Here is a 24755-nt window from a genome sequence, read left to right on the forward strand (position 1 = left end):
AAAAGAATGGCTTAAGCGTAGGAAGATTTATTTGTAAAGGAATGAGCATGTACATATATAGATCCTATAAGGTAAAGTTTGGGGCTGGGGATTTAGCTCAGTGGCACAGCGTTTGCCTGGCAAGCACGAGGTCATGAGTTCAATTCCCAGTACCGGAGAAAAAAAAATTAAATAAATGATAAACTCAAAGAACTAAACACATGTCCCCAAACACCACAGGATGAGGAGGACCGTGCCTGTTTGAAATCAAGTCTTCCTAATCCAAAGCCCACACAGTCTAATTTAAACCAGTTTTATGTGGGTCTACAATTTTCATTTGAGCTGATTTAGCCTTTGGATTATCTTTGAGGTTGGGCATAATAAATGACTGTTCATCTCTGAGGAGATAACTGAAGAAATTACTCCAAATATGTATGTGAGATTTCAGGAAAACTAATTTAGAAATTAATTTCCTGCTGCTAGTCTCCACTGATTCATTTAAAGTCATTTAACAAATATGCACTAAATACCTAGTGTGGGCCAAAAATCACGCTGGATCATGAAGAAGTCATGGCAAGTAGAATGTAGGTGCCATCTCAAGGTGGTTAGATTCCAGGGCAGACAAGAAGGAGGAGATCATCTGTTGATGATGTAGGCACACATAGCATGTGAAAGCCATAAAGAGATCTTTTTCCAACTATATCTGTCGAGGGATTGATTTTAAAGATTACACAGCACCCAGATGTGGGGTATACCCTGAGAACATCCTGGTAATAATTCCACAGTCCAGTGGAGCACACGGCATATGGATCAGAGAGACAGATAAGAACTGATCTTAATAACCTACCTCTGTCTTCAGCTTTGGTTTAAAAGAAATGGTGGTGCTTTTTTTGCCTCTATGTCTAAACCACATTGAGTGGTCTCCTTTTCTCAGTCCTTGTGGTCAAATTGCAGGGGCTGGAGAGGAGCTCAGCTACAGCATCCTTGCTGACTCTCAGGCCTTGGCCCAGTCTGCTGCTCTGAAGGTCAGGGCAGCTTCTCCAGTTTTGTGTGCAGAAGCTCCACTATCTATAAGGTCTGTGAAACTGCCAGTTTCCTTTCCCAAGTACTAAAAAGGGTTTCAGGAAATGCTGGATGAGGCCTATATTTTGGTTTGTCACTTTGTATTAACTCAGAAATAATGAAGGCCTTTCATGTGGATCTGTCCTTTTCTGTTGCTACGGCCAAGTTTGTCCCCACGTTATCACCCTCCTTTGTGCACTTTGTGAATCGCTCCCCACAGCGAAGCACTCAGAGGGCCTCACTGCAGTGGTTCTTAACCTTACTGAGTACTGCAATGCTCTGGAGTGTTTTAAAAAACTCACATGCCCAGGATCCACCCCAGAGCTGAAGCAGATCAGTATCTCTGGGGTGGGATCGCACTGCAGCATTTTTAAAGCTCCTAGGCAAGTTTTTCACACAACTATCCTCTGTGGCCACCGTCCTTCTCACTCCTAGTGGTCTGAGAGCACCAAGGAGCTCCCAGCACCTGTGAGAGGCTGACACCCAGTAAAAGTCTACAGCACTCCACAGACTCCTTCTAAGCGCACTGCGCTGGCTTGAGGAGGTGGTATTTACTTATTTTATATGTGCCATTACACTTTCCTACATGGGACTAGTTGGTTGGAAGGGAATTGTGGCCAAGGCAATTCTGCGAATAAACAGTAATTCACTGCTTGCCAGTAAACTGCCTGTCAAACAGCTAGACTGAAAAACTGGACTCAAGCACAAAAACCTCCAAATTCTCAAGTAAAAAAAATGAGAATAATCTATGGTTTTGTCATTGTAGCGCCAGGCAACAACCTGCAAGGAGACAGGGGCAGTGAAGGTAATGGGGAGTGTGCATGTGCACAGATGTGTGTTTACGTGCTTGTGTGTGTGCGTGTGTGTGTGTGTGTGTGTGTGTGTGTGTGTGTGTGTGTGTACGCATGCTTACCAAGCCAGGGATGTGTGGGTGTGTGTCTCAATGCATTTGGGTTTTCTTACTGCTGAATAAATACTCTTTTAGTAGAAAACAAACAGGGAATTTCAGACTCCCAAGTGTTTTCCCCAAATCCTCAGTATGTTCTCCATTTCCCAGAAAATAACAATCAGTACAGAAGGGATTGAGGAACATTTTAAATTTACATGTTAACCACCTGAGGATGTTTTATGAAACCTACTAGCAAGGAAATAACTTACATGCGGCCTTTCCTTGTTAGTTTGTCTAATTAGTATAAAAAGCCTTGAAAAGAATTTCCAGTTGGCATTATTACTACGTTGAACTACCCCTTTGAGAGCGTTCTCCTACAATGCATAGAAATGGATTGTCTACTTCATGCAATTAGTTACAAAACAACTGGCATGTGTAATCAGGAACAGGATTCATGAATACAAAACATGTACATTGCTCAGAGGTGGTTTGTTTTTACAAACTACTGCTTTGGCAACATTTAATTTTTTGTGATTATGAACACAGAGACTCTCCGTCTAAAAATTCTACTGTCAGCGGAGAGTATATGAAGTGATTCTGCGGATGAAAAGATGCTTTGGCTGACATGCTTTGGCTGTCAACACTTACACAATGCCGGAATGGTGAACACATAGAAAACACTGTCTGGGTTCTACAGGAAAATGATGTGAGTCCCTGCCTAGGAGAGGAAGAAATAACAGAGAATCATGACAAATAAGGAGTCTCCGTGGAATTCTGAATATAGATAAAGTCTCAGTGGAAATTTCTATGCTGGAGATTAAAGTGAAATTTTGCTGATCGATATATATAACTCAAGGGCATTATTTGTTCCTTTAAATACTCCTAAGTTGCTGGGCATAGTGGCTGCATCTGCAATCTCAGTACTTGAGAGGCTGAGGCAGGAGGACTACTGAGTGCTCTAGGCCAGTGTGGGTTACATAATGACTTCAACGCCAACCTGAACTACACTGAGAGAGCCTGTCTCAATCAGTCAGTCAGTCAGTCAGTCAGTCAGTCAGTCAGTCAACCCATTCATCTATCCCGTTGGATCTAATTGGTTTTTCTTGCTCTAAATTTCTTTGGACTAAGAGCCTGGAGGCAGGGGAGAGGGCTGCAGAATTTACTGAGACTTTATGCACCTCTACATCAACTAACTTGCTGTCATTCTTTTAACTTTGGGCACTGTAGAGATTATTCTGCTCTTTTTTAAATCCTGGCAAGGCAGAGGATCACAAACTCTATTTTCTGTAAGTAGTCAATTCATACTGCTGGAAAACATTACATAATTAAAATACTGAATATTAAACCATTCTGTACATTTTCCTACCACTAGTAAGAAATGAATACCAAGTGGTTTGTGCTATGAGGCTGGGACTGCAGGCGCAGTGAGCACCAATACCAGCTACAGAGCTTGCTGACACATGGACTACCGAGTCACCCCTATCTCTGACTCCGGGGGTCTGGGGTGGGTCAGAGGCTCTATATCTCTCACAAGGTCAGCGGGGGTTGGGTAACACAGCTGGGTTGAGATTATATTTTAAGAACTACTGGCATAAGAAAGCCCTGAGCATGACTAGTACTCAGGACACAGAGACGACTTCAGTCTGAAGGGATCAAAGAGGTACATGGAGGCGATATAGTGTCATAGCTGGATTTGAGCCTGTATTCTTAAGTGTCCGACTCACCAACTTCTGGGAGAGCAGGTGGTATAAGAAGGAGCTAGAAAGGGGCAGAAATATCAGGAGGAGTTTGTTAGATAAAGATTTTGTAATTGTTAACTGGAGGAAAAGACTGAGGATATGTTGGTAGCTCTACTGAGAAGGTAGCAGAACAAGGTTAAACACAGTTTTTTCTTGTTTTTCTCAAAAATCTGTATCAGCCACTGTATAATAAATATCAAACTGTATCTTCCAGAATATATTTTAGCACACTGAGCAGATGCCTAAAGAAGTTACTCCATTTGAATACTAGCTCCGATCATGACAAGTCCCAGCAGAGGACTGCTCAGGGAGGTGAATGGCCAGTCCTGGCAGGAGGAGGACAGAGCAAGGATCATGGGCAGGACGTGTGACAGTGTGAGGGAACAGCAGGGAGAGAATGAGGGATTTGCATGCACTCCAACCTTTCCCTCATCTCCTAGAAATTCTCAAATGCTCACCATCTTTGCTCTTATCACTCCATTATCATCAAATACTATCTATTGAGTTTACTCATGCATGTGACCCTGTCTTCTTCCATTTCATTCAAATGTTCTTCCTCCTTCCTCTTCCCTTTTTCACTCACGCTCAATCTCCTGATTTCCCCCCACTCCGGCGGCCAAAAGTAGTCATTGTGCCTGGCCACTCTATCAAGGGTTTGCTTTTTCAGCAATGGCATCCAACTGCAGCTACGATGTACCCTGATCCAACATGGTGATTCCCATTCATAGGGAGGGATCACTCACTGGATGGAAGATATTGATCGGACAACGATGCATATGCCAGTTATGTCCCAGGAATATACAGCAATAACCAAAAGGAAATTCACTGGTTCCTGTATTAGGAATTAGGGAAGACTGAAGGGAGGAAGGGGATGGGTAGACAGGGAGAAAGAGAAAGACGCACACTCCAGTCTTCCTTCTCAGTGGCGCATGATCATAGCTTCCCCTTGAAGAAGAAAATGCTAATGTTCGGTGGAGGCTGATCATACTCATGTACTAAGACCTGATTAAAAGAATCTCAACAAGTCTGGCTTCCTGTTGCAGGCCTTTCCATTCACCTTACCTCATCAAGACATCTCTCATACTGTTCTCTTTGATTTTCATTTTCCAAAGCCAATGCTGAATTCTCTGCCTGCAGTAAGATACAAAAATAAGACAAATAAATCAATGAAATGTTGTGTTATGTGACAACTTACTCAATACAGTTACTAAATATATCTCCTCAGGATCCAAAATAATCTTTTAGAAGTACCTTTGACAAGTCTGTTCTAAGTACTATTATAAATATCTCAGGGATGACTTCTGTCTTATCAAATTGCTCACAAAAATGCATTACAATTTGAAGAAATGCAAAACTTGATATTCTGAACAGGTAGAAAATCAAATCATGGCTTGATGTGAGAGTGTTCTGAAGAAAGATTACAATGTTTATCTCATTCTATGAAAATGTAAATGTAAAAAATGCCTTCATCCACTTCATTAAGACCTGTCCCATTCTCACAGCCCAGTATTTGCTGAGACCACAGAAAAAAAATACCAGGTAAAGCCACTAAAGCATAATTTCAAGTGTAAACTGAACATGCTATTTGAATGTTTATCAATGACTTTCAAAAATAAGTAAACACTGAGAAAAGTAAGATTTGAACTATGCTTAAGCAACCCTTTTCCCAGGCTTCTAATCACTGCTGTCGTGCTCCTTACAGCCCTATAAGTATGTGAATGTTGAATATAGTTATAGGAGAGCATGTGTAACAGTAAGGAGGGCAACAAGTAATCACTGTATGTGTTTTGATTTCAGAAGGGATGTGAAATGTCAGTGCGAGATCTGCTGCCTGCCCTGGTGAAGAGGCTCCACTGCGGCCCCTGTGGCCCCTGTCACCATCTCTGAAGTCAAGTCAACCCCACCCAGAACTGTGACGATGATCACTCACAGCACTCCACTTGTCTCCCCTAAGCAAGTGTGGCTCTACCTACTCCTTCACTGCAACCCTCCCTGGCATCTGGACTTCGTGCTCCAAAGTAGTGTGTGGATAATATGGCACGTTTTCTGATGATTCACAGAACCTTGCTCCTCCGTAAGTTTTCTCCATCCACTTATAAAATCTTTTTATTTGGCAATAATTTTAAGCTTACAGTTAATTTGCAAGAGTAGTATAAAAACTCCACATGTCTTCCTTCATATTCACTGATCATTAACGTTATGCTATATCTGCTGCATCATTCTCTTTTTCATTTCTTTCTGCACCTGGAAACGGGGTGGTAGACATCACCACCTGGACCCTTGAATACTTCCTTATGTGTCTGTGAATAACGAAGACACTTTCTTGAACAACCACAGTCTAGTTTTCTACTGCATGCAACATAGAATACAGTGTGACAATTTGACCTATGTCCTTATTACAGCTTCATCACTTATCTCAATCACTTGTCCTGTATAGTAAATTTTTCCAGTCTACAGTCCTATCCACAATCACGCACTGCACTGAATCATAGTTGTCATTCACCCAATATCCTGTAGTCTGAAACAACTCCCATGTTTTCTTCTTCCCTGCTCCTGTTTGCCTTCCTAGGAGAGGGTAGTTATTGTGTCGCCTGGACTTTAGTTTGGGTTTGTCCGAAGCTTCTTCATGAACGTTTGGCTGGCACACTGCAGACATGATATTGGATCTTTCTCAGTTCATCATGCAAATCACGTGAAATCCATGTGCCCTGTTACTAGATACATAAATTTACATCACATGCTTAAAGCAGTCTGCCCAATCTCGCCACAAGAAAGTTATTACCTTTCCTTTTATAATTAAAATGTAATTTTGGTTGAGATATTTTGAGATTATGAAAACATCCCATTGCTCATTAAATTTTCACCTACCTATTTGAGCAATTATGGGTAATTTTTACCTGACTCTATGATTACTTCAGCTGCAAATGGTGATTTGTAACTCCATTGTATCTACAGTATTTCCCAGAATCTGTGGCGTATACATTCTGAGTCCCCCACTGAGTCACCATAAATAATAGTACGTAATGCTACCTTTAGTAATGTATGCTATAATCATGTCTGGTCAATGACAAATGCCCTATATGATGATATTCTCATAAGATCATATCACCTAGTCACATTGCAGCTGTCTTAGTTTGTATACATATATTCTATGTTTGCACAACAATGAAATTGCTTAATGGCACACTTGTCAGATGATATTCCTATGAATAAGCCACAGAATACTATATACTATGTCTTTTCCTATGCATATGTATCTATAGTAAAATTTAATTTGTGAATTAGGCACACTAAAAGATGAATAACAAGAATAAAATAAAACAATCATACTATTGTAAGGTAGTATTGCCAGCATTATTATTCTTGTATTTTGGGTCTCTATTACATGACATAAGGGCTACTTCGCTGAAACCACTGTGACAGTTCAACAGTGATTTGTCAACCAAGACAGCTACTAAGTGACTAATGGACAGGTAGCATATATAGCATGGATACACTGAACTAGGGAATGATTTAAATCTCAAACAGCATGGTACAATATTTCATTATGTTTCTCAGCATTGTGTGCAATTTAAAGTTTATTGATTGTTTATTTCTGGAACTTTCTGTTTAATATTTTCACACCTCAGTCTGTGATGGATAATTAAAACTGTGGAAAATAAAACCACGGATAAGGGGTAGCTATTGTACATTTACAAATATATTCTACCATAAGAAAGTATATTTTCTGCTTATTAATATATATACAGAGATTCCCTTATTATTCAAATTATTCCTACTAATATTAATTTTGACACTCAAATTGTCCCAGCTTTGGACAGGCAAGCCATTTTATGCTGGTGTCTGTATCATTTTGACACATTGCCGTCATTTAAAAATCTCTTTCTTTTTTGATACAAGTAAATGTTTCAGGCCCATCTCACATTTTCTTTGCAACAGTCCTGCCATTTGTGCAAGACACCCAACTTCCTTTTTTGGGAAGTGATATTTGGAAATCACAATCTGAGTGTTGCCTTGTGTAGCTGCTATGAAAAAGCCACTGCTTCTATTCTCTTTCAGTGGAAGGATTTCCTTTACTTTCTGCACACTTGTGAAGCCATACAGAATTCTTTCTCCCTTGCCTTCCCTTTTTCATTCTTTACCACCCTTTTCTTATAGTCAGAACCAGGTCTATCTACATCATTGTATTTACTGGTTTCTTTGATCCACAAGTGCATACGAAAGTGTTACACTGGGATGTTACACAGTAAAAACTAGTAATAGGAAGAGTTCATTATGTTTTTTTCTTTAGGATGATGGTATGTAATAAAAACTCTGCATTCAGAAGTTACTAGGTTGGCTCTCCATCTCTACCTGTAGTGCAGTTATACTATTCACCTGAAATTTAGTTCATGTCATTTATGTCTGATAGTTTTCAAATTTAATTTCCCCTCTTCTTGATTTCATTTTATTATTTTGAGTATGAGAAACATTAGCATGATTCCAAAAGGCAAACCTATATACTAAGGTACATACGGAGTGAGACATCCTTGCGCTCCTACCCTATTCCTGTCTCTCTTGCATGTTACTTAGTAGGGTTCACTATCTGCTTTTTGTCTCTATTTGTGACTGTCTAGCTAAAATCAGGTTCTCTAACCCCCCTTATAATTACATACGCAACAATAAACTTTTCTTTTTCTCTTTTTTTCCCTACTGTTTTATTTGTATTCTTTCTACCTTATCAGAGAATACTGGGTTCATATAGGATTATTCCACACTTGTCCTATTGTTGTTTTGGCCTCTTTAATAGACAATGATTGGGAAAGGCTGGTCGTACATATTCCTCTTTCTATAGCATTTTGGAATTTCCCTTCTTCCATTCACAACCACATCACCAATTGGTATTTCCTCTTTTCTATTTCTTCCCAAGCATGTGAGTCAACCACCCAGGGTGTGCACACCTGCAACTCTGCCTTATAGCCAGCACTGGGACCAGGTGACTAGTGCTGACATCATGGGATGGAAATCTCTCATTCTGGGTTTGTTCCCTCTGTGCTTTGCTCGTATCCCCATCCAGTTCCAATTCCTGGGTACACAGGCTTGCAGCACTAGTGTGTGTCTGATGTTTACTTTTCTACTTATAGTAATTTAAAATTTGAGTGTTCTCTGATTTTATAATGACAAGGGATGACTCATATATGGTTTTATTTGTGTTCTCTTTGGTAGAAGCATGAAAAATTTCAGATTTAGGCCAGTTTGATTTTTTTGTTTGTCTTTTTGAGACAGGGTCTCACGATGCAGTTCAGGCTAGACTTGAGCTCACTTTGTAGCCCAGGCTGCTCTCAAACTCACAACGATCCTCCTGTCTCAGTCTCCTGAGTGCTGGGATTACAAGTGTGCGCCACCACACCCAGCCTAAGCCAGTTTGATTATTGACAATAAAACTTGAGCAAAGTGATTGAACAAAGGATGGCAGAAGGAAATTGAGAAAAACAGCTGGAAAAAAGTCCATACAAAGGCACTCCTGCCACTGGGGTCACGGATCAGACTATGTCCATCTAATCACAGGACCTGAATGTCTTATTCTTCTCTTGCTCTTCAATCTTGCTCCTGTGAGCCTGCCTTCTGCTTTAGTACCCCTCTAACACTCCTGCCACATTCCCTCAGTTCTCAGTGGGCAGACCCCTGGCACACAGTCCATCCTTTTGCACTCAAGTTGACCATCTGTTTATATCTTTTATGCACTTGTCCTTACACTGTTCTTCTCTTTCATTTCTTATCCATCCTAGACTGAATTTTTTTTTTCTGACTTGTTGATGCTTCCTTTAAGAATTGCTTCTGACCTATCACATCGAACCTCCCCCACCCTGAAGCTGGTGTAATTTCTCATCTGCTTCCCAGCCCAGTTGGGAGGAAGGTTCTGAGTTCCAGGTCCAGTTGTTGCAGAATATTGTGCAATGCCAGGGTGTGCAGCCTTTAACAACTATTTAACCTTGCCAAGTTTACAGTTCTTTGGTTAAGAAATGAAGGGGACAAAGTAGCTAACATAAGAGCGATGTCCAGTACATGGATTTAGGCATCTGGAGAGAGTGCTAAACTTGTAATTCTTCAATTATTGCTTTCTTTGCAGAAATGTGGCTTAGGTGGGCTCCACCGGTGTTAGTGAGCTAATGGCACAAAGGATAATGGAAAGAGATAACTGAGAGAATGGCAATGCCACTTTATGTAGTTTTCACTTTAAATGTCTTGGAAAAACGTGCACAGAAATAAAGCTGAAAATGAGAATTTATATGAGATGTCTATATCTCACTCCTACCCCTACCGTGTTGCAATAACACGAAGATCGATCCATTCAGATAATTACCCTCATTACACCGTTTACATTACTTGCCTCACGTTTACTGCTCTGACGATCTATTACAGGCAAGCAAATTAAATACCTAACTGGTGCTGGTGAACACACAATAGGCACATTTATGGTTACTGTGTTCAGTTACAGAGACCAATTTAATTGATGTAATCCAACACATCCCAGGGGACTAGCAGATATTAACAAATATGCCAGTGAAGTTAAAATAATCTTGAACTCATGATTTTCTTTAATCCATTTGCATTTATTAGAGGTTCAGGATTAAGCTGCTTCCAACAGAAGACAACAGGAAAGAAACCCAGAAAAATCTCTTAATTAAATGTGATTTAAAGAAACAGTGAATGCTTGTGCAGAAGGGATGGAAAAGGAGAAGGTAGGGCGGGAAAGGAAAGAGAAGATGCACATATCCACAGCTGAGAATTATAGCAATTACAGCACATGACATTTCCCATTTTAAATAAACGTGTTATTAAATCTGTATACCCAGAGGGTATAATTAGAGCATTTGCCTATATGTAAAAGTGAATTTGTGTGTTCAGTTTTGTCTCCCACAACAATCAGAAACTTCTGTGAGACTTAGTCCTTGACTTAGAAGATTTCCTACTCAGTGCGGTTTCCCCATGACTCCAAATTATAGTGATCTAAATATATTTCTGGTTTCATCTCTAAAATCCTTACAGGTCTTATAAAATCAAAAGGCATCATAGGATAAGCCCCAAATTATTTTGGTTTGCTGCAGAAAAGAGTTCTGAATTAATACATACTTAAAAGGACCCCTGTTTCTTAGCCGTCTTATGTGAAAAAATATGCTGGTCAAGGCTTCAAAGTGACTGGATGTACTGATGTTTCTAAACTACTAGTGTACATTAATTTTCCCAATGCTAATTATGTTTAAAATAGTTTTATACATTTGTATAATATATCCTTTGCCCCAGACTAAAGATAGAATAGTTCTGTGTAAAATCTTCCCTCTGCACAAAATAACAGCTCTACCGCAGGTTTTCTACACCTTAAAATCTGTCCCCATTCACCCACTAAAACTTTTGTATCTGCTGTTCCATAGCACATGCCCTTTCTTTAGCCGCGCCCAGCTACTTTTACTGCATGAAGAAGGCCCCTTCTCCTGGGGGCTTGGCTTTAGTTCTGCTGCTCTAGCCTGGACTGTGCTTCATTTTCCTATAGGCCTTTCTAAATTCTTCTCAGTGTTCATGGCCTCGCTCAGACCTGTACCTACAACATTTAAATGGGGGCACATATTTAAGTTACTAAAATTCAGCCACACAAAAACATCAGGAAAATATTAGCAAACATTTCCTTATACCATGCATTTAGATTTTACAAGGGTTAACTTTTGTCTGCACTTCGTTCATCATTTGTTTTATAACTATCTACACCTACAATTTCCAAACAAAAAAAATCAGTAAGCCACATTCCATACATTTTGAGCGTGGGCACACTTTTAAAAGCATATACTTCACTATGTTGAACATTAGATTGAAGGCTGATTTTTGGATCTTCATTTATAACTATTACTGATACTTATCATTCACTTTGTCATAGTAGTAGATCCAAGAAGGTTACAAATATATTTTGACTTAGCTCTTTGAATCTGGGCTTGCCTTACTGACTTGCTTAACATGCTCCCAGGGCTTGAACCACCAGTGGTACATATGTGATTGTCCTGTCAGGCAGCTCGTATCACTTGATGGGACTGTCCCATCCCACCTGATGGGACAGGCATGCATATATCACACCAGTGCTTCAGAGCCACTGGGTTGTGAGACATGAATTATGGCTCCATTATGAACGTGTTAAACAATAGAATGTAACTGAACTGTCACTTTGGGGACTTCTAAGGTTAGATCACGAGCTTTACAGTTTCCACCTGGGTCTCTTAAAAACACTAGTTCTCATAGATCTAGTGCTGCCATGTAAGAATTCTGAATGTTTTACACTGATATAGAGCCCAAGCTACACGCAGCTTCCATGTAGGCTGAGATGGCATGTGAACACAGGCCAGAGAAAACTAAGTTACCATACACAATAGTGAAGAAGCTATCTTGGAAACAGACCCTCTACCCTAAGATGACATCACATGTATTGAAGATGAATTATCCAGCCATGACCTTCCTATGTTTTCAACCCACAAAATTGTGATAAAAATAAAATAGATGTTTAGGCCTCAAAGTTTTGGAGTATTTGGTTGCAGATGACTGGATTAATCATATTTCAGATATGAGCTTCAAAATAAAATCTTTATGAATGCCTTCCATTACTGATCTCTTGCAGTATCCAAGGAACTTGATAGGAGGAGCCACAGGTTGTATGAAATATAAGGAGGACTACTACAAAGAAGGACGTAGTCTAGTAGAAGAAACAAATTAATTTTTCCACTAAAAACTATAAGACAATATGACCAGAGCACTCCCCAAATCACTGTCCCCCAGACAAACAAACAAACAAATCAGCTGACTTTGGATGAGGTAGAAACGATGTTCTTGGAGAGGTGACCTTTGACTCAACTTATTCAACAGGGACTCAAAACAATGAAAGTCTTAATTTGAATGGGTGACAATCTGATAGCTCTGAACAAAATACTAAGGAGATGGCATTTTACTTGTTTTACCCAGTAGAAGAAAATTATCCCACCAAGCTAGAATCCTAGGTATAAATACTATCGAATTATTACAAAAGTAAGTAATGTCAGATAGCAGCCAACATCCTGTGCAGAAAATAAGTTCAACAATGACCAATAAAAGAATCATACAGTAAGGTAGAAATTCAACAGGGACAGAACAGTGTGCAGGAATGAAGAAAGCAGAAAGAAGGGGAAGTGCTCTGAATGAAAGAAAATAAAAGGTTAATCCACAGTAGTTTAAAAGGTTGCATCCTTGTGACTTTTCCTGCTGTAAGAGCTTGTCATTCTCAGGATGCCTTCTTCCATGCCTGCTGAAAACACTTTAGTAAAGGCAAACAAGTCAGAAAAGATAACGGAAGAAAGTATATCTCTAAAATCATTGCTTGGCCCCAAACACAGGACCAAGTACTTCTCTAGGATTACCTGTGAAACCTGCCAGAGACAGTATACTTAATGATGATAGCACATTCCCACAACTTTGGGGTGTCGGCCAAGGAACATCAGATTCAGCCTTCCGAGCAAACTAGAAAGGTCCCCAAAATATCTCTAATGACATTGTGATTTATTCTATTTTGAAAGGCATCTAAAAATAATATGAGGATAAAATACCATGGGATAGGCAAAGTGTACCAAGTACTCCATCCCGGGGAAGAGGAGTGTTCCAGAAGAGTAGTATCAATCAGGATTACAAATGATAAGAACTAGACTTGAATACTGAGTCCCTTGCCCTCATCATCATCAATTCACACAGAATTTTGGGATCATTCATTTTATCATGGCTGGTAGCCAAGAGTAATGAGTAACTGGCTAAAGTGTGTTCCGTTGACTACTGAAGAGCTATAGTCTCCATACCTAGGCAGGAATAGATATGCATGCCCACACATGCACAGACTCATCCTTACAATGATCTTGGGCTCAAACTTAACAGAAGTGAAGGGTGCCTGCTAAGATGAGCGCTGGCACAAGGCAATGGGGACATAAATTCAGAGAAAATGGTGTCTCTGTCTCCCAGGAGTTCAGGGTCCACACAGTGAGGACCTTTTAGGCAGGACCTATCCACAGGCTCATTTGTGAAGAATTAAGTAGACATCAGCTTATAATGCAACCTGTGTAAACTTTTAGAATTTAAATTCTTGGGTCAGGCTTTCCAAACAGCAAACTTGATTGTGCCTCTGAGTCTCCTGATAGGCTGTCAGGTACCACCTAACCACAGACTGTTGGGTACCACCCCCATAAACTAGACTTCACATACTTAAGGCAGGGCTCGAGAGTTTATGTCTCTAACAAGCGCGCAGGTCATGCTGCTGTTGCTGGTCATCTGAGGACCACACTATGAGCACCAGCATCGAACAAAAATGTCCTTCAGAATGAAAGCAATTGTCACTCCTATTTCCTCTTTTAAACTACTGAGGGGTCTCTTGCCACATCTCCAGAATCGGGAGATGTCCGTGTATAATTTTGAAATTTTCTTTGTATTATGTTGAGAGTAAATCTGTTTCTCTCCCGCTACATCAGTAATTTTCACTGAGCAAAACCGGCCTGAGACGGTATGTGAGTGTGTGTGTGTGAAATAGAAAAATGTGATTTGGCAAAATATTACTTGCTATTTCATTATATTGGAAAAATAATAAAAGGTAAAACTTCCCTAATACAAACTAAATGTAAGCTCCATAATTTTCTTGCCTACAGGGGTGGATAAGAAAGAAATCCCTGTATGGTATTGGTAGGTGGTGGGTGTGGTAGTAAGGATCTATCTTCACAGGAGAAAAGCGTGAGAATCTGATGGGAGGCACCAGTGTGGTTTGTAAATTTTCTTTTTATTTATTTTTTTATAACAGAAAGAAGCCTGGCCTGTGAAGCCAAGTAGGCATTTATTTGAATCTTGGCAGTGCCTCTCGCCTACCATGACCGCAGGCAAGTCACTTGGGCCCTTCCAGTCGGTATCCTCCTTGGGAAACGGAAGTGATAATAGATACCTGTCACTGTTTTGGGCTGAATGAGATAATGAATGTAAACAATGTCCAACAAAGAGCCTGGTCTGCTGTGAATGGATTCAGTGAATGTTAAGTTTCTTTCCTTCCTTTGTAAAACAGCTCCTGTCTAACATCGGGGCAGCTCGGGGACTTAGCAGGGGACGTAGTATTAGCCTGGCTAGAAGCCATCTTTGTAACCTGGAGCTCACAGCCAAGAAAAGTGATGCTGCAGCCCCTGGGGCTGGGCACTTTTAGGCAGCTTCTCATAGATCAGCTTCAGGCACTGGCTCCTCTTATCTGCATGTTCCTTTGCGTCGCCCCCTTTTTACTCTCTCCCCTTCTTACTCCAATTTCCAGGTGCCTATTTATCAGTGACTCATGCAGGAAACCTGCTGTCAGCCAAGGTGCTCACAGCTTCATTCACATTCTGGTAAGTGACAAGGTATTCAGAGGATTCCCTGTGTGAAGAAAAAGTTAAGGAGTGGGTATTTAATTACATCCTTCTAGCTGTTAGAAGGTTCTCTGTGCAAGGCTATGATGTTGGTCTGGCCTAGCCAAAGCACTTCATTTTACCTTGAAATCATATCATATTACTTTTTTAATAAAGCCTGGACTTGCTCTTGATAAGTTCTTCCATGTTTTAAGTAGCTCAAAGAATTATATACTACTCAGAGTTAGTCCCAAACCGTCCAGAAGAACTAATCACCTGCCTGATGGGTTGATGTTCCCGAGCAGGTACCTGTCCTCTGCACCCATGGCACTCTACCCTTACTCAGAGCACCCAGCACTCTGCACTGGAGGATGCCCCATGTTTTCCCCCTGTGATCTTTGATGACAGCCACTACTATATTCCCTCACCCTGCACAGTATCTGGAACATGCGAGGGGTGCAGTCGTTTTGAATTTTAACTTTTTGCCATGTGCAATTCTTGTACCCAAGGAATACAGACTGCGACTATGTTTTATGAAAATATTAATTGGTTTAAGGATGTGATCTTGTGTTTTGTGCTTCTTTCTCCTTCCTGTTACACTCAAACTAATGTTGTAAGACTTTGCCTCTTGCAAAGGCGATGGGCCTGGCATCTTGGCAGATAATCACAGCTACTGATCTGTGCTCATGCCCACAGAGCTGAGAAGTCCAGGGAAATCCTTCAGACTGACACAGGGTGGAAAACAATAAAGCCTTGCTAGACGCAAACACCAGATAGTCGCAGGCACACTAGCTTCTCACATCCCCACTTTCAAAAGGTGTCAAATTTCTCTGCAGTGGTATGCTGGCAAATGTTTACCAAATAGCTATTTTGGATGGAAGAGTCATGTTTTCTAATCTCTGCCAATTTCTGTGGTATAAATCCTCCCACCATCACTGATTCTAAGCCTCTCAGTTGAGTTGGGAAAAGATTCACAGCAGCACACTGTCATACATGTGGTTTGATCAAAATAAATGGTGAATGTTTAAATTTTTTAAAAAAATTATTAAGTGAAAGACATACTGTCATGGATTTTCCTCAAACTGTTCTCCCTCATATTGAACACACTTATCCTATCTTTCTTTCCACTTTCTAAAGCAGTTCTGGAAGTCCTCTTTCATGTCTTTCTGAGATGTGATCAAAACTATGGAGAATGCTGCTGGCAAGGGCCATCCAAGGAAAGGCAGGTTTATAAGAACACCGCAGTGTGCCCTCAACCACTTTATTCACTACAGCTGGCGCTGATCAACTTCTGGCTCCTCCTCAACGTTAAAATGACCATGAAAGGTAAAGACTTTTAATTGATTCAGGACACTGAGACAGCCGAGACAGCACAGCTAAAGACACTTATGAAAGAGGACTTTCAGAACTGCTTCAGAAAGTGGCAGGAACAAGAGAATAAGCGTGTTTTTAAGAAAGGAGGAGTATTTTGAGGGGGATTAAAGGTAATGTGTCTTTTACTGTAATAAGTTCTTTGTTTAAACATGCAGCATATTTTTCAATTATACTTCATGGTATTCTTCACATATGGGATAAAGAACTTAGATAAAACGAAGGGGAAGTGGAGAGTTCTGCATACACATTTTCTTATATCATACACATGTGCATATCATATGCTTATATCATATGCTTATATCATACACATGTGCATACACATTTTCTTATATCACATACAACTTATATCACTATCAGTTGATATATTTTAACAATAATTGTATTTAACAATGGGCTGGAAAAATTCTTGAGAAGGTGACAGCTGGTTCGCAGAGGCTGGTATGAACTGGCTTCAGCATATCAGGGCTCTCCTATCTGTCACAGAGCTTGGAAATAGCTGTGAAATGGTAGCAGTGCACATTTAAGGGCTTGCTGGCTGCACTCCTGCTTCGAGTTTCCAGGAACCTAGGTGGCCCAGTGGTGAATAACAGGAGTCTATGCCCAGTGCTGGCCTCTCCCTAACATCTATGACAGCTTCCTGCTACATCTGTTGACACCATTTGGCTTTAAAAACTCAAGAGTAGTACGCCACAAAGCTGTTAGTAAACACGCGCCCTCCCTCTTCCATGAGGTTGCTTCCTCTGTCTCTGCACATGAGAAGGTAAACTACATGGACCATCCCTTCCCTCCACTGGCTGGGCTTCAAGCCATCTGCTTTCACGACAGACTTGTGCTGACTCAAACAAGGGAAGCTTTGTATGTTTGACAGTATGTATTTTTAAAGAAGGGTACAAATGTTTCTTCATGTCAAGCATGAGATGGCAATGTCAAATTATTCTTTTAAAACCTCACATTTTAAACACTACGTATTTGAGCTCAAGATGTAACAAGTGCTTTCCAATTATGACAAAAGCTAACAATTCCGGTACTGTAAAGTTTTTTGCAAAAACAACCTGGAAACATATTTTACTTTCCCCACTGCTGGGCTTTCAGAGGAACCAAATACAGGGTTTTTGAGTCAGAAGGAACTAGCGTAAGTTTTGTGGTTTTAGAAGCCTCAAAGGGAAATTTCACAGAAATGAGAAACTTGAAGGGATCTGCTCATGCTGCTGTGTTGAGAATATTTGTGGCATTAACCACCAGGTGTTTCAGAAGTATAACTATACAAAATGTGTTGATTCACTTGCAGAAAACAATATTGATCCATTGCCTCATTTAATAGAAGGACGTTAGATAACATGGGGCAGCATTAGGTCCATTTTATAAATGAAGAAACTGAAAGAGACTTTGTCAATAAAAATCCTTCATTTTACAGGAATATTTTCTGCATATATACAGAATAAAAATTCTAATTTTTTAATTAGAATTTAATAAAGTGTTTTTGTTTTTAATCTTAATTGTATTAGTACATGTTTGCAATACATAATGATTCCATTCATTGTGAGGAATTGGTATATGTACATAACACATTTCAATTCTTTTTTTTTTTCCCTTCCCTTCCACCCCTCCTTTTTTTTGGTTGGCATCAGATTCATTTACTTATCTCATAAGTCCTTATAAAGTTATCCTGCACACACATATTCTGAAGGACTAAATGCCAGAAATATATTGAGAAACATCTAAGACATAAAGATGTGTGTTCCCCTCTCCCGAAAGGCAGGTAATTTAGGTGGAGGAAAAAAACTGTGAATTCCTCCAAGAACATGAATCCTTAACCAGTGGATTACATAGTGACTGAGAGGGAAGTGACAAATGAAAAAAGCTTGGGTATTTTTGTTTTAGAAATCATTTCACCTGCAAAGGAAGTCACTAACGAATGCAAATTAAGACCACAAATATGCCAGTATACACTCACCAGGTTGAAGTGAAAGAAATCTTATATGGTAAAGTGCCCATCAGTATGTGAAACCACAAGAATCCACATATGTCACTGGTGGGCGTGTACGTAGTTGGCCCATTTTATGACAATTTGGTTCAAGTGACTGAAGGAGAAGATGCTGATAGACTCTGATTACATAATGCAATTTCTAGACAGATCCACTGGGACACGGGTGGGTACACATGCCAGGAAGTGTCATAGTAGCTTTGCCCTCACTACCTCCCAGATGGACATAATCCAATGAAGAATAGTGGCATAGGGGCTGGGGATTTAGCTCAGCGGCAAAGCGCCTGCATGGCAAGTGCAAGGTCATGAGTTCGGTTCCCGGTACTGGAGAAAAACCAAAAAGAAAAGAATAGTGGCATAATGGATAATTTGTGGTACAGTCACATGGTGCATATTGAACAGAGTAAAGCAATATTTGTATATGATACATATATATATAACCTTGCACTGATAACATTGAGTGAAAGGAAGACATAGATTTTAAAATATACACATATACATATATAAACATGTACACATACACATAGGTGCATATATACATCATATATATAAATAAAATCCCCAATATTTTCCCACATTCAAAATTCAAAAACTGTAAAAAATATATTGTTTAGGGATGCATATATAGGAAATCAAACAACATTTTTTCAGAAAGCAAGGAAGTGATTATTATAGAAGTCAAAATAATGATCTCTAGTGGGGTAAAAGGAAGATGGGATAAGAGAAGAACTCATGGGGATTTCTAGGTTACTAGCAATGTTTATTTGCTGACTTTATGTCAGGTACCCAATTTTTTATCATTTTTAAAAATTTTGAGTATACCTTTTAAACTTACAGTGTACATTTTACACACTTTTCTGTAAACACACACTCATATTTACTAGTAAGTAACAGAGTGCTAGTCAGGGCTAGGATCTAGTCAGAACTAGTCAGTTCTGAAAGGGCCTTGGTGTACGTGGGTAGCCCAGAACCACTATACCAGGGTCTGTGTGTACACAACAGGCCAGGCCAGTCAAGGATAAAACCAGAGGTGGAAGGAACCAGATGCTGAGGTAAGGGACGTGACTAAATTTGTATTTTTAGGGATTAACCCCAGCGGCGCAGGCAGAAAGGAACTGAAAGAGAAAATCCGGTGGAGACAGGATAAAACCGTGACTCCAGGGTTCCTGCCCAGGATGACCTACTCGTGAAGGAAAACATTAGCGCAGAGGAGAGGAAGATGTACAACGGGGGGTGTTCAGAACAGACCCGCCAGCTCCTAACCAGGACCTAGATGAAAAGGAGACCCAAGAACCAAGCACAACATGGAGGTTTACTTTCTGAGGTTCTCAGAAGGTGATAAAGTCTTTAAGAATAATAGGCAGCAATGGAAGATAAAGTGCGATAATAGGTTTTTAGAAAAAAGATCCAATTGCTTTGCTATGCAATTTTTTCTCCACTTTCCTTTGGAAAAAAGACAATCACGGTAAATATAGGCTTCTAGTTCTTAAGCGAGGTCTGCTGGCTGCCACAGTGACCCCAAACCCCTGTTCTTCCACTGTTTGCATATTTTCATGAATATTTTTGTTCAAGAACGCCAATGGCTCACTCTGATGTTCCCCATTCTCTTTAGGGAAGAATACTGTCTCTTTGCTTAAGCATTCACAAAGAAAATAGGATTAAGCTTCAGGGAGGTCATGGTTTAATTTAATTATCACTTAACTGCTGGCCTTTCCCCTTAGGACAAATGCCCTTGCAGGTGGCACAACAGGGGACAATGTGGGTCACTAGAAGGCTGCCCTCTGCCAAGTAGCTCCCTACTTTCACCAGGAAGCAACAGTAGTCTGAGGGAGACAGGTACAGACACCTGAAGCTTTCTGTCTCCCCAGAAAAGATGTCATGTGTGAGTATAATTAGTTTCAGCATTGCCTGAAATTTCCTCACAAGGGGGAAAAAATCCTAAATAATATCTGTCTCCCCTGGCAGTAATTACCCTTGATCAGCAACAGTCCTTAAATTCTTAAAGAAATAAAATTTAGTTCAGTTTTGTGAACAAGAAACATGAAAGTAACTCTGAAAGACATCTAGCCAGGAGATGGAACGTACGTCTAATTTAAGACAGAAATCAGGGCTGGGTTGTAGTGGATTGATGACTGGTGGTCAACTTACAACCCTCAGCTGAACTGAGAAAGAGTGCTGCTTGGTGCGGGAGGCCCACCTGAGGATTGCTGTCAGCAGCATAAGAGGCAGAAGTGGAAAAGAAGAAGTTAGGCTGTTAGGAACTGAAGGAGGCTGTTGGGAGCTGGTAGAAGCTGTAAGGAGCTGTTGGTTCTTTTGGAGGGAGCTTGGCTTTCCTGATGAACTTGGCTGTTTTCATCCTCCGAGGAGCTCCGGACCTTGTTGGCACTGAGAATAGCTTCAGTTCACTTTGGGGGAGCTCTTGTCCTCACTTTGAGCATCACTTCCTGGCTCTGGAGGGGAAGATGGTGCACTGCTCAGTCTCCTGGAGAAGCTTGCTGCATTGGCTTTCTGGATGAGAACTCAGCTGTTTTCACCATTGGAGGAGCTCAGGACTTCAATGTTGCTGAGGATGGCTGTGGCACTTTTCGGGGGAGCTCTGCTTCTTACTTTGCATGTTGCTTCCTGGCTCCAGTGTAGATCCCTCAGCCTGCTAGTACAGAGCCTTCATCCCGCTGGCACAGACTTCCTCAATTCCACCACTAACCTTTGGGCCTTCCCAGTGCAGATCTGTGAAACAGGCCTGCACAGGCCTGCATGAGATACTGTTATGGGCTCTAGGCTCCAGCTGGACTCATGGGAGGCACTGTTATGAGCTCTAGGTCTTCAGCTGGACTCATTCAGTACAATTGCATGGGATCCAGACCCTTGGCGAGATATCTTGGTCTTAGTGCGTGGACAGATTTCCTGCACTCTCTTGTGTATCATTCTTTGGGTGACTATTATAAATAACCTTATAAAATATGTGTCCTGTATTATATTGTTCCCTTGAAATATCCCCCAAAACAACACACAGGTCATAGTTGTGGCTGTAACAGACAAGCACAATAGCTATGGAAAGTAATTATGACAATTAATGGGTATTGATGAGTACTCCGATTACTATGTGCTATGCTCTGTGCTCAGCAATCAATAGACTCTATCTCATGTAAGTCCTTAAACAATGAAAGATGTAACTGTTATCATCCCTGTTTGAGAGGTGAGTACTCCAAGACGTATGTAAATTAGAAGTACTCTAAGCCACTATAGTAAACTTCTTAGCATTTGGACTTACAAGTGCTTGGCTGTCATGGAATTATATTGAAATGAATCCCCTTCTAGCAACCATATTCTCTGTTTTCAAGTCTGAGAACTACAACGAGGAAAGGGTAGAATCTCCCACTTTTATGCAGAGGCTTGGCAAGGAACACAATTTGCTTTGAAACCTAGGGGCTAGGGGGAGAGCAGAGCTACCACATTTATATATCACTCAGTTTCCCTCATTTGACCAGGTAACATTTTTCAGGTTGGCCTATACAGGTGCGTAGGAGGAAACTGGCAGATAGTTTTAAGCAGCTGGGATCCTGACATGCTCACAGTAAGGGAAACCACAATGAAAGCCCTTACTGTGGGCTGGATCAAAGAAGAGTAAATACCTCAGCTCATCTCAAGTGCCGTAATAGACCCAGACATTAGGAAGCTGGCAGCCATCAATTTTATTAAAAGATTTTTTCTGTTTGAACTACACATAATTCTACCAAGATAATATTGAATTATAGCCATATCTTATACTTATCCAGTAATGCTATTAAGGAGGTATTTTATACTCAGATGACATCTCATAGATACATTTTAAGTCTAAGAATAGCGTGAAGGCAAGAAACCTAGTCTTTTAGCTATAGTTTGGCAGTTTTGAAAACATTTTCTAGCAGCATGATGTGACAACCAGAACACCTGGTTTTTGACTCTGGCAATTACTATGTGACATCTGTGAAGCCACTTAACATCTCTTAGCTTCATTTTCTTTTCATAATCTGACTAGGCCACTTTATGTCCAAAATCTTTTTCCATCATAAAATACCAGACATGTATCAATTTATGTCAAAGATTTTTATGCAAGATAAACAATCATAGATTCTTAAAGAGATGACAAAGAGACTCATATGTCAAGTCATAGTACAACAACCTCTTTCACAAAATTTAAACATATGCAGTGCACAGTAGTTCCCTTCTTGAATCTATGAGAGGGTCAGCCAACTTCCACTAGAGCCCACAGAGCCTAGCTAGCCTTGGTTCTCTCTAAACCAGACTTTGATGCAATCTGTTGAGCGGAGAGAAACATAACCAACCCAGAATGAAGTCTCATTAAGACAAACATGGATGGAATGTCAGGCTGTGAACAGCAAAGCTTTTTTCCATGTCTTAACAGATGGCTGGGAAAACAAAGTCTTGTTGATCTGGTTAGAACAAATTAAATGCAAAGAATACTTCTTCATAATGAAAGTGAGCGTGTGTGTAGTATCTCTGTGTTTAACAGACTTATACACACAATCCAGAGTTTTTCAACCTCAGCACCACTAACATTTTAGGTAATATCATTGTTTGAGAGGCTGAGCTTAGCTCTGTGGAATATTTACCTGCATCCCTGGCCTCTCTCCTCTATATACCAGTAGCATAGAGCTCATCTAGTTCTGATACCAGATATTCTTTACACATTGCTATCTTGTCCTCTGGAAGGGGAAGACACACAGTTAAATCTTCATGTATACATATACACATCAATGACATCAGACACCTGCATGGCACTTTTAATTTCATGAAAAACTTTTCTAAATTTTTAGAGTTAGAAGGGATCAGGAAATCAAGTCTAATCACATAATTTTATAGAAAAAGAAAACTGCAGCCATGAGAAAATAATGACCTAGCAACTGTATTTGTTTGTTAAAATAATAGAGCTGCAAGTGGTCTCAACTTTATCAAATGCAGTCTCTACCATGCAGACAAGGACACTACATTTCTATTCTATTTTTCTGCTCTTCTACTCACTACACTGATCACTGGGGTCATTTGCTCTGACAGACTGAGTATTAAGTGAATCTTAATTTTATCATACAAGGCAGTTGAATTTATGTGCAATTACTCCAAGACACAATCTTTCCAGAGCATGCTCCCTTTGATACACTAAGTGGAGACAGGTTGAGACAGCTCCAGACACAGGTCTCACACCTACTGAGTTCCACTTAGAGCTCATGGCAGGACAATTATCTAGTCAATTCCTCTGGAGAGAACATCATCTCGAAAACATGACCAAGTTCACACTATCATAATTAATCAGACAACTGCTCTAGTGTGGTGGCAGTTAACACCTCCCAGACTTGAACTGTCTCCTTCACCCGAGGAAATACTGTTCAGATTAAGGTTGAACCCTATTTACAGAGTCCCACATTTGGATGCTAATTAGCAAACTAATACCCACAATACAATGCTGCCTCAGTGTTTCACCTCTGGGTGGAAAGCACTAAGTAAACCACATGTTATAAGAACTAGGGTTGTGTCCGTAGAATATGTGTATTCGCTGTGGAAAAGTATTTTAAACTTCTTACTTAAAAAATACCAGCCTTTTCATTTTTTTAAAGGTGTCCTAGAATTACTGTCTTTAGGCGACAAATCAAGACAGGACTACATAAAGAATTCCTTTAACAGAGCAAAGGACTGAGCTATTCTGTGCACTATGTGTACACATACATCAGGAGCTGGGAAGGGGTAGCTGCAAGCTGAAAATGCTACTACCAGATTTTTAGCTATAATGATATCACACCATCTTCTAATGTTCGGTAGCACACATAAAACTTAAGTAAACTCCGGTTGGCATGCGTTTTGATTCTGAAAACCAGGGGCGCTATTAACTTTAGGCCTATTAGTTTAAAGCACTTGAGGATTCTCAAATATCTGTGCATATTGGTTTTTCCACTTATGAACATTCATATACATAAGCAGTTAGTGGGAATCACAATGCTAACAAACCCCATTTTAAAGCTCCACAGTTAAAAAGGTGTCTGTATATAATCTGTATTTGTGTGCACTGGAATGAAGCATTCCTAGATCCAAGAAAGTCAATTATTATTCAAAGAACAATCACAACCTAGCTACAAAAATGGGCAATCTGGGAGGCAGAGGTAGAAAGGAGGCATTTAGGAGACATAGTGAGAAAGGAGAGAGGGTTGATAGGTGAGATGTCAAGTTAGCACTCAGCAAAGCAACGCAGATCTCTGGTAGGTATCACGGATAAAGGTTAAGGGGAACAGAGTTATGGCAGTGAACTTTTAAAACACTGACAGGAAACAAGAGTACTGTTTTCCATT

At 40.2% G+C, this 24755-nt stretch overlaps 1 protein-coding gene across 4 annotated transcripts in view; it reads right to left on the minus strand.

Annotated features, from left to right (window-relative positions):
• Nckap5 (NCK-associated protein 5) overlaps positions 1 to 24755 on the minus strand; it is an 892836-nt gene that overhangs the window by 208462 nt on the left and 659619 nt on the right. For all 4 annotated transcript variants that reach the window (XM_005390736.2, XM_013517461.1, XM_013517462.1 and 1 more), the window contains one exon: positions 4732 to 4800. In XM_005390736.2, the coding sequence (XP_005390793.1) occupies positions 4732 to 4800 (69 nt within the window). The remainder of the gene's footprint in view (positions 1 to 4731; positions 4801 to 24755) is intronic.

The sequence above is a fragment of the Chinchilla lanigera genome, unplaced genomic scaffold (genome assembly GCF_000276665.1).
Source record: "Chinchilla lanigera isolate Chin_1 unplaced genomic scaffold, ChiLan1.0 scaffold00039, whole genome shotgun sequence".
Lineage (NCBI taxonomy): Eukaryota > Metazoa > Chordata > Mammalia > Rodentia > Chinchillidae > Chinchilla > Chinchilla lanigera.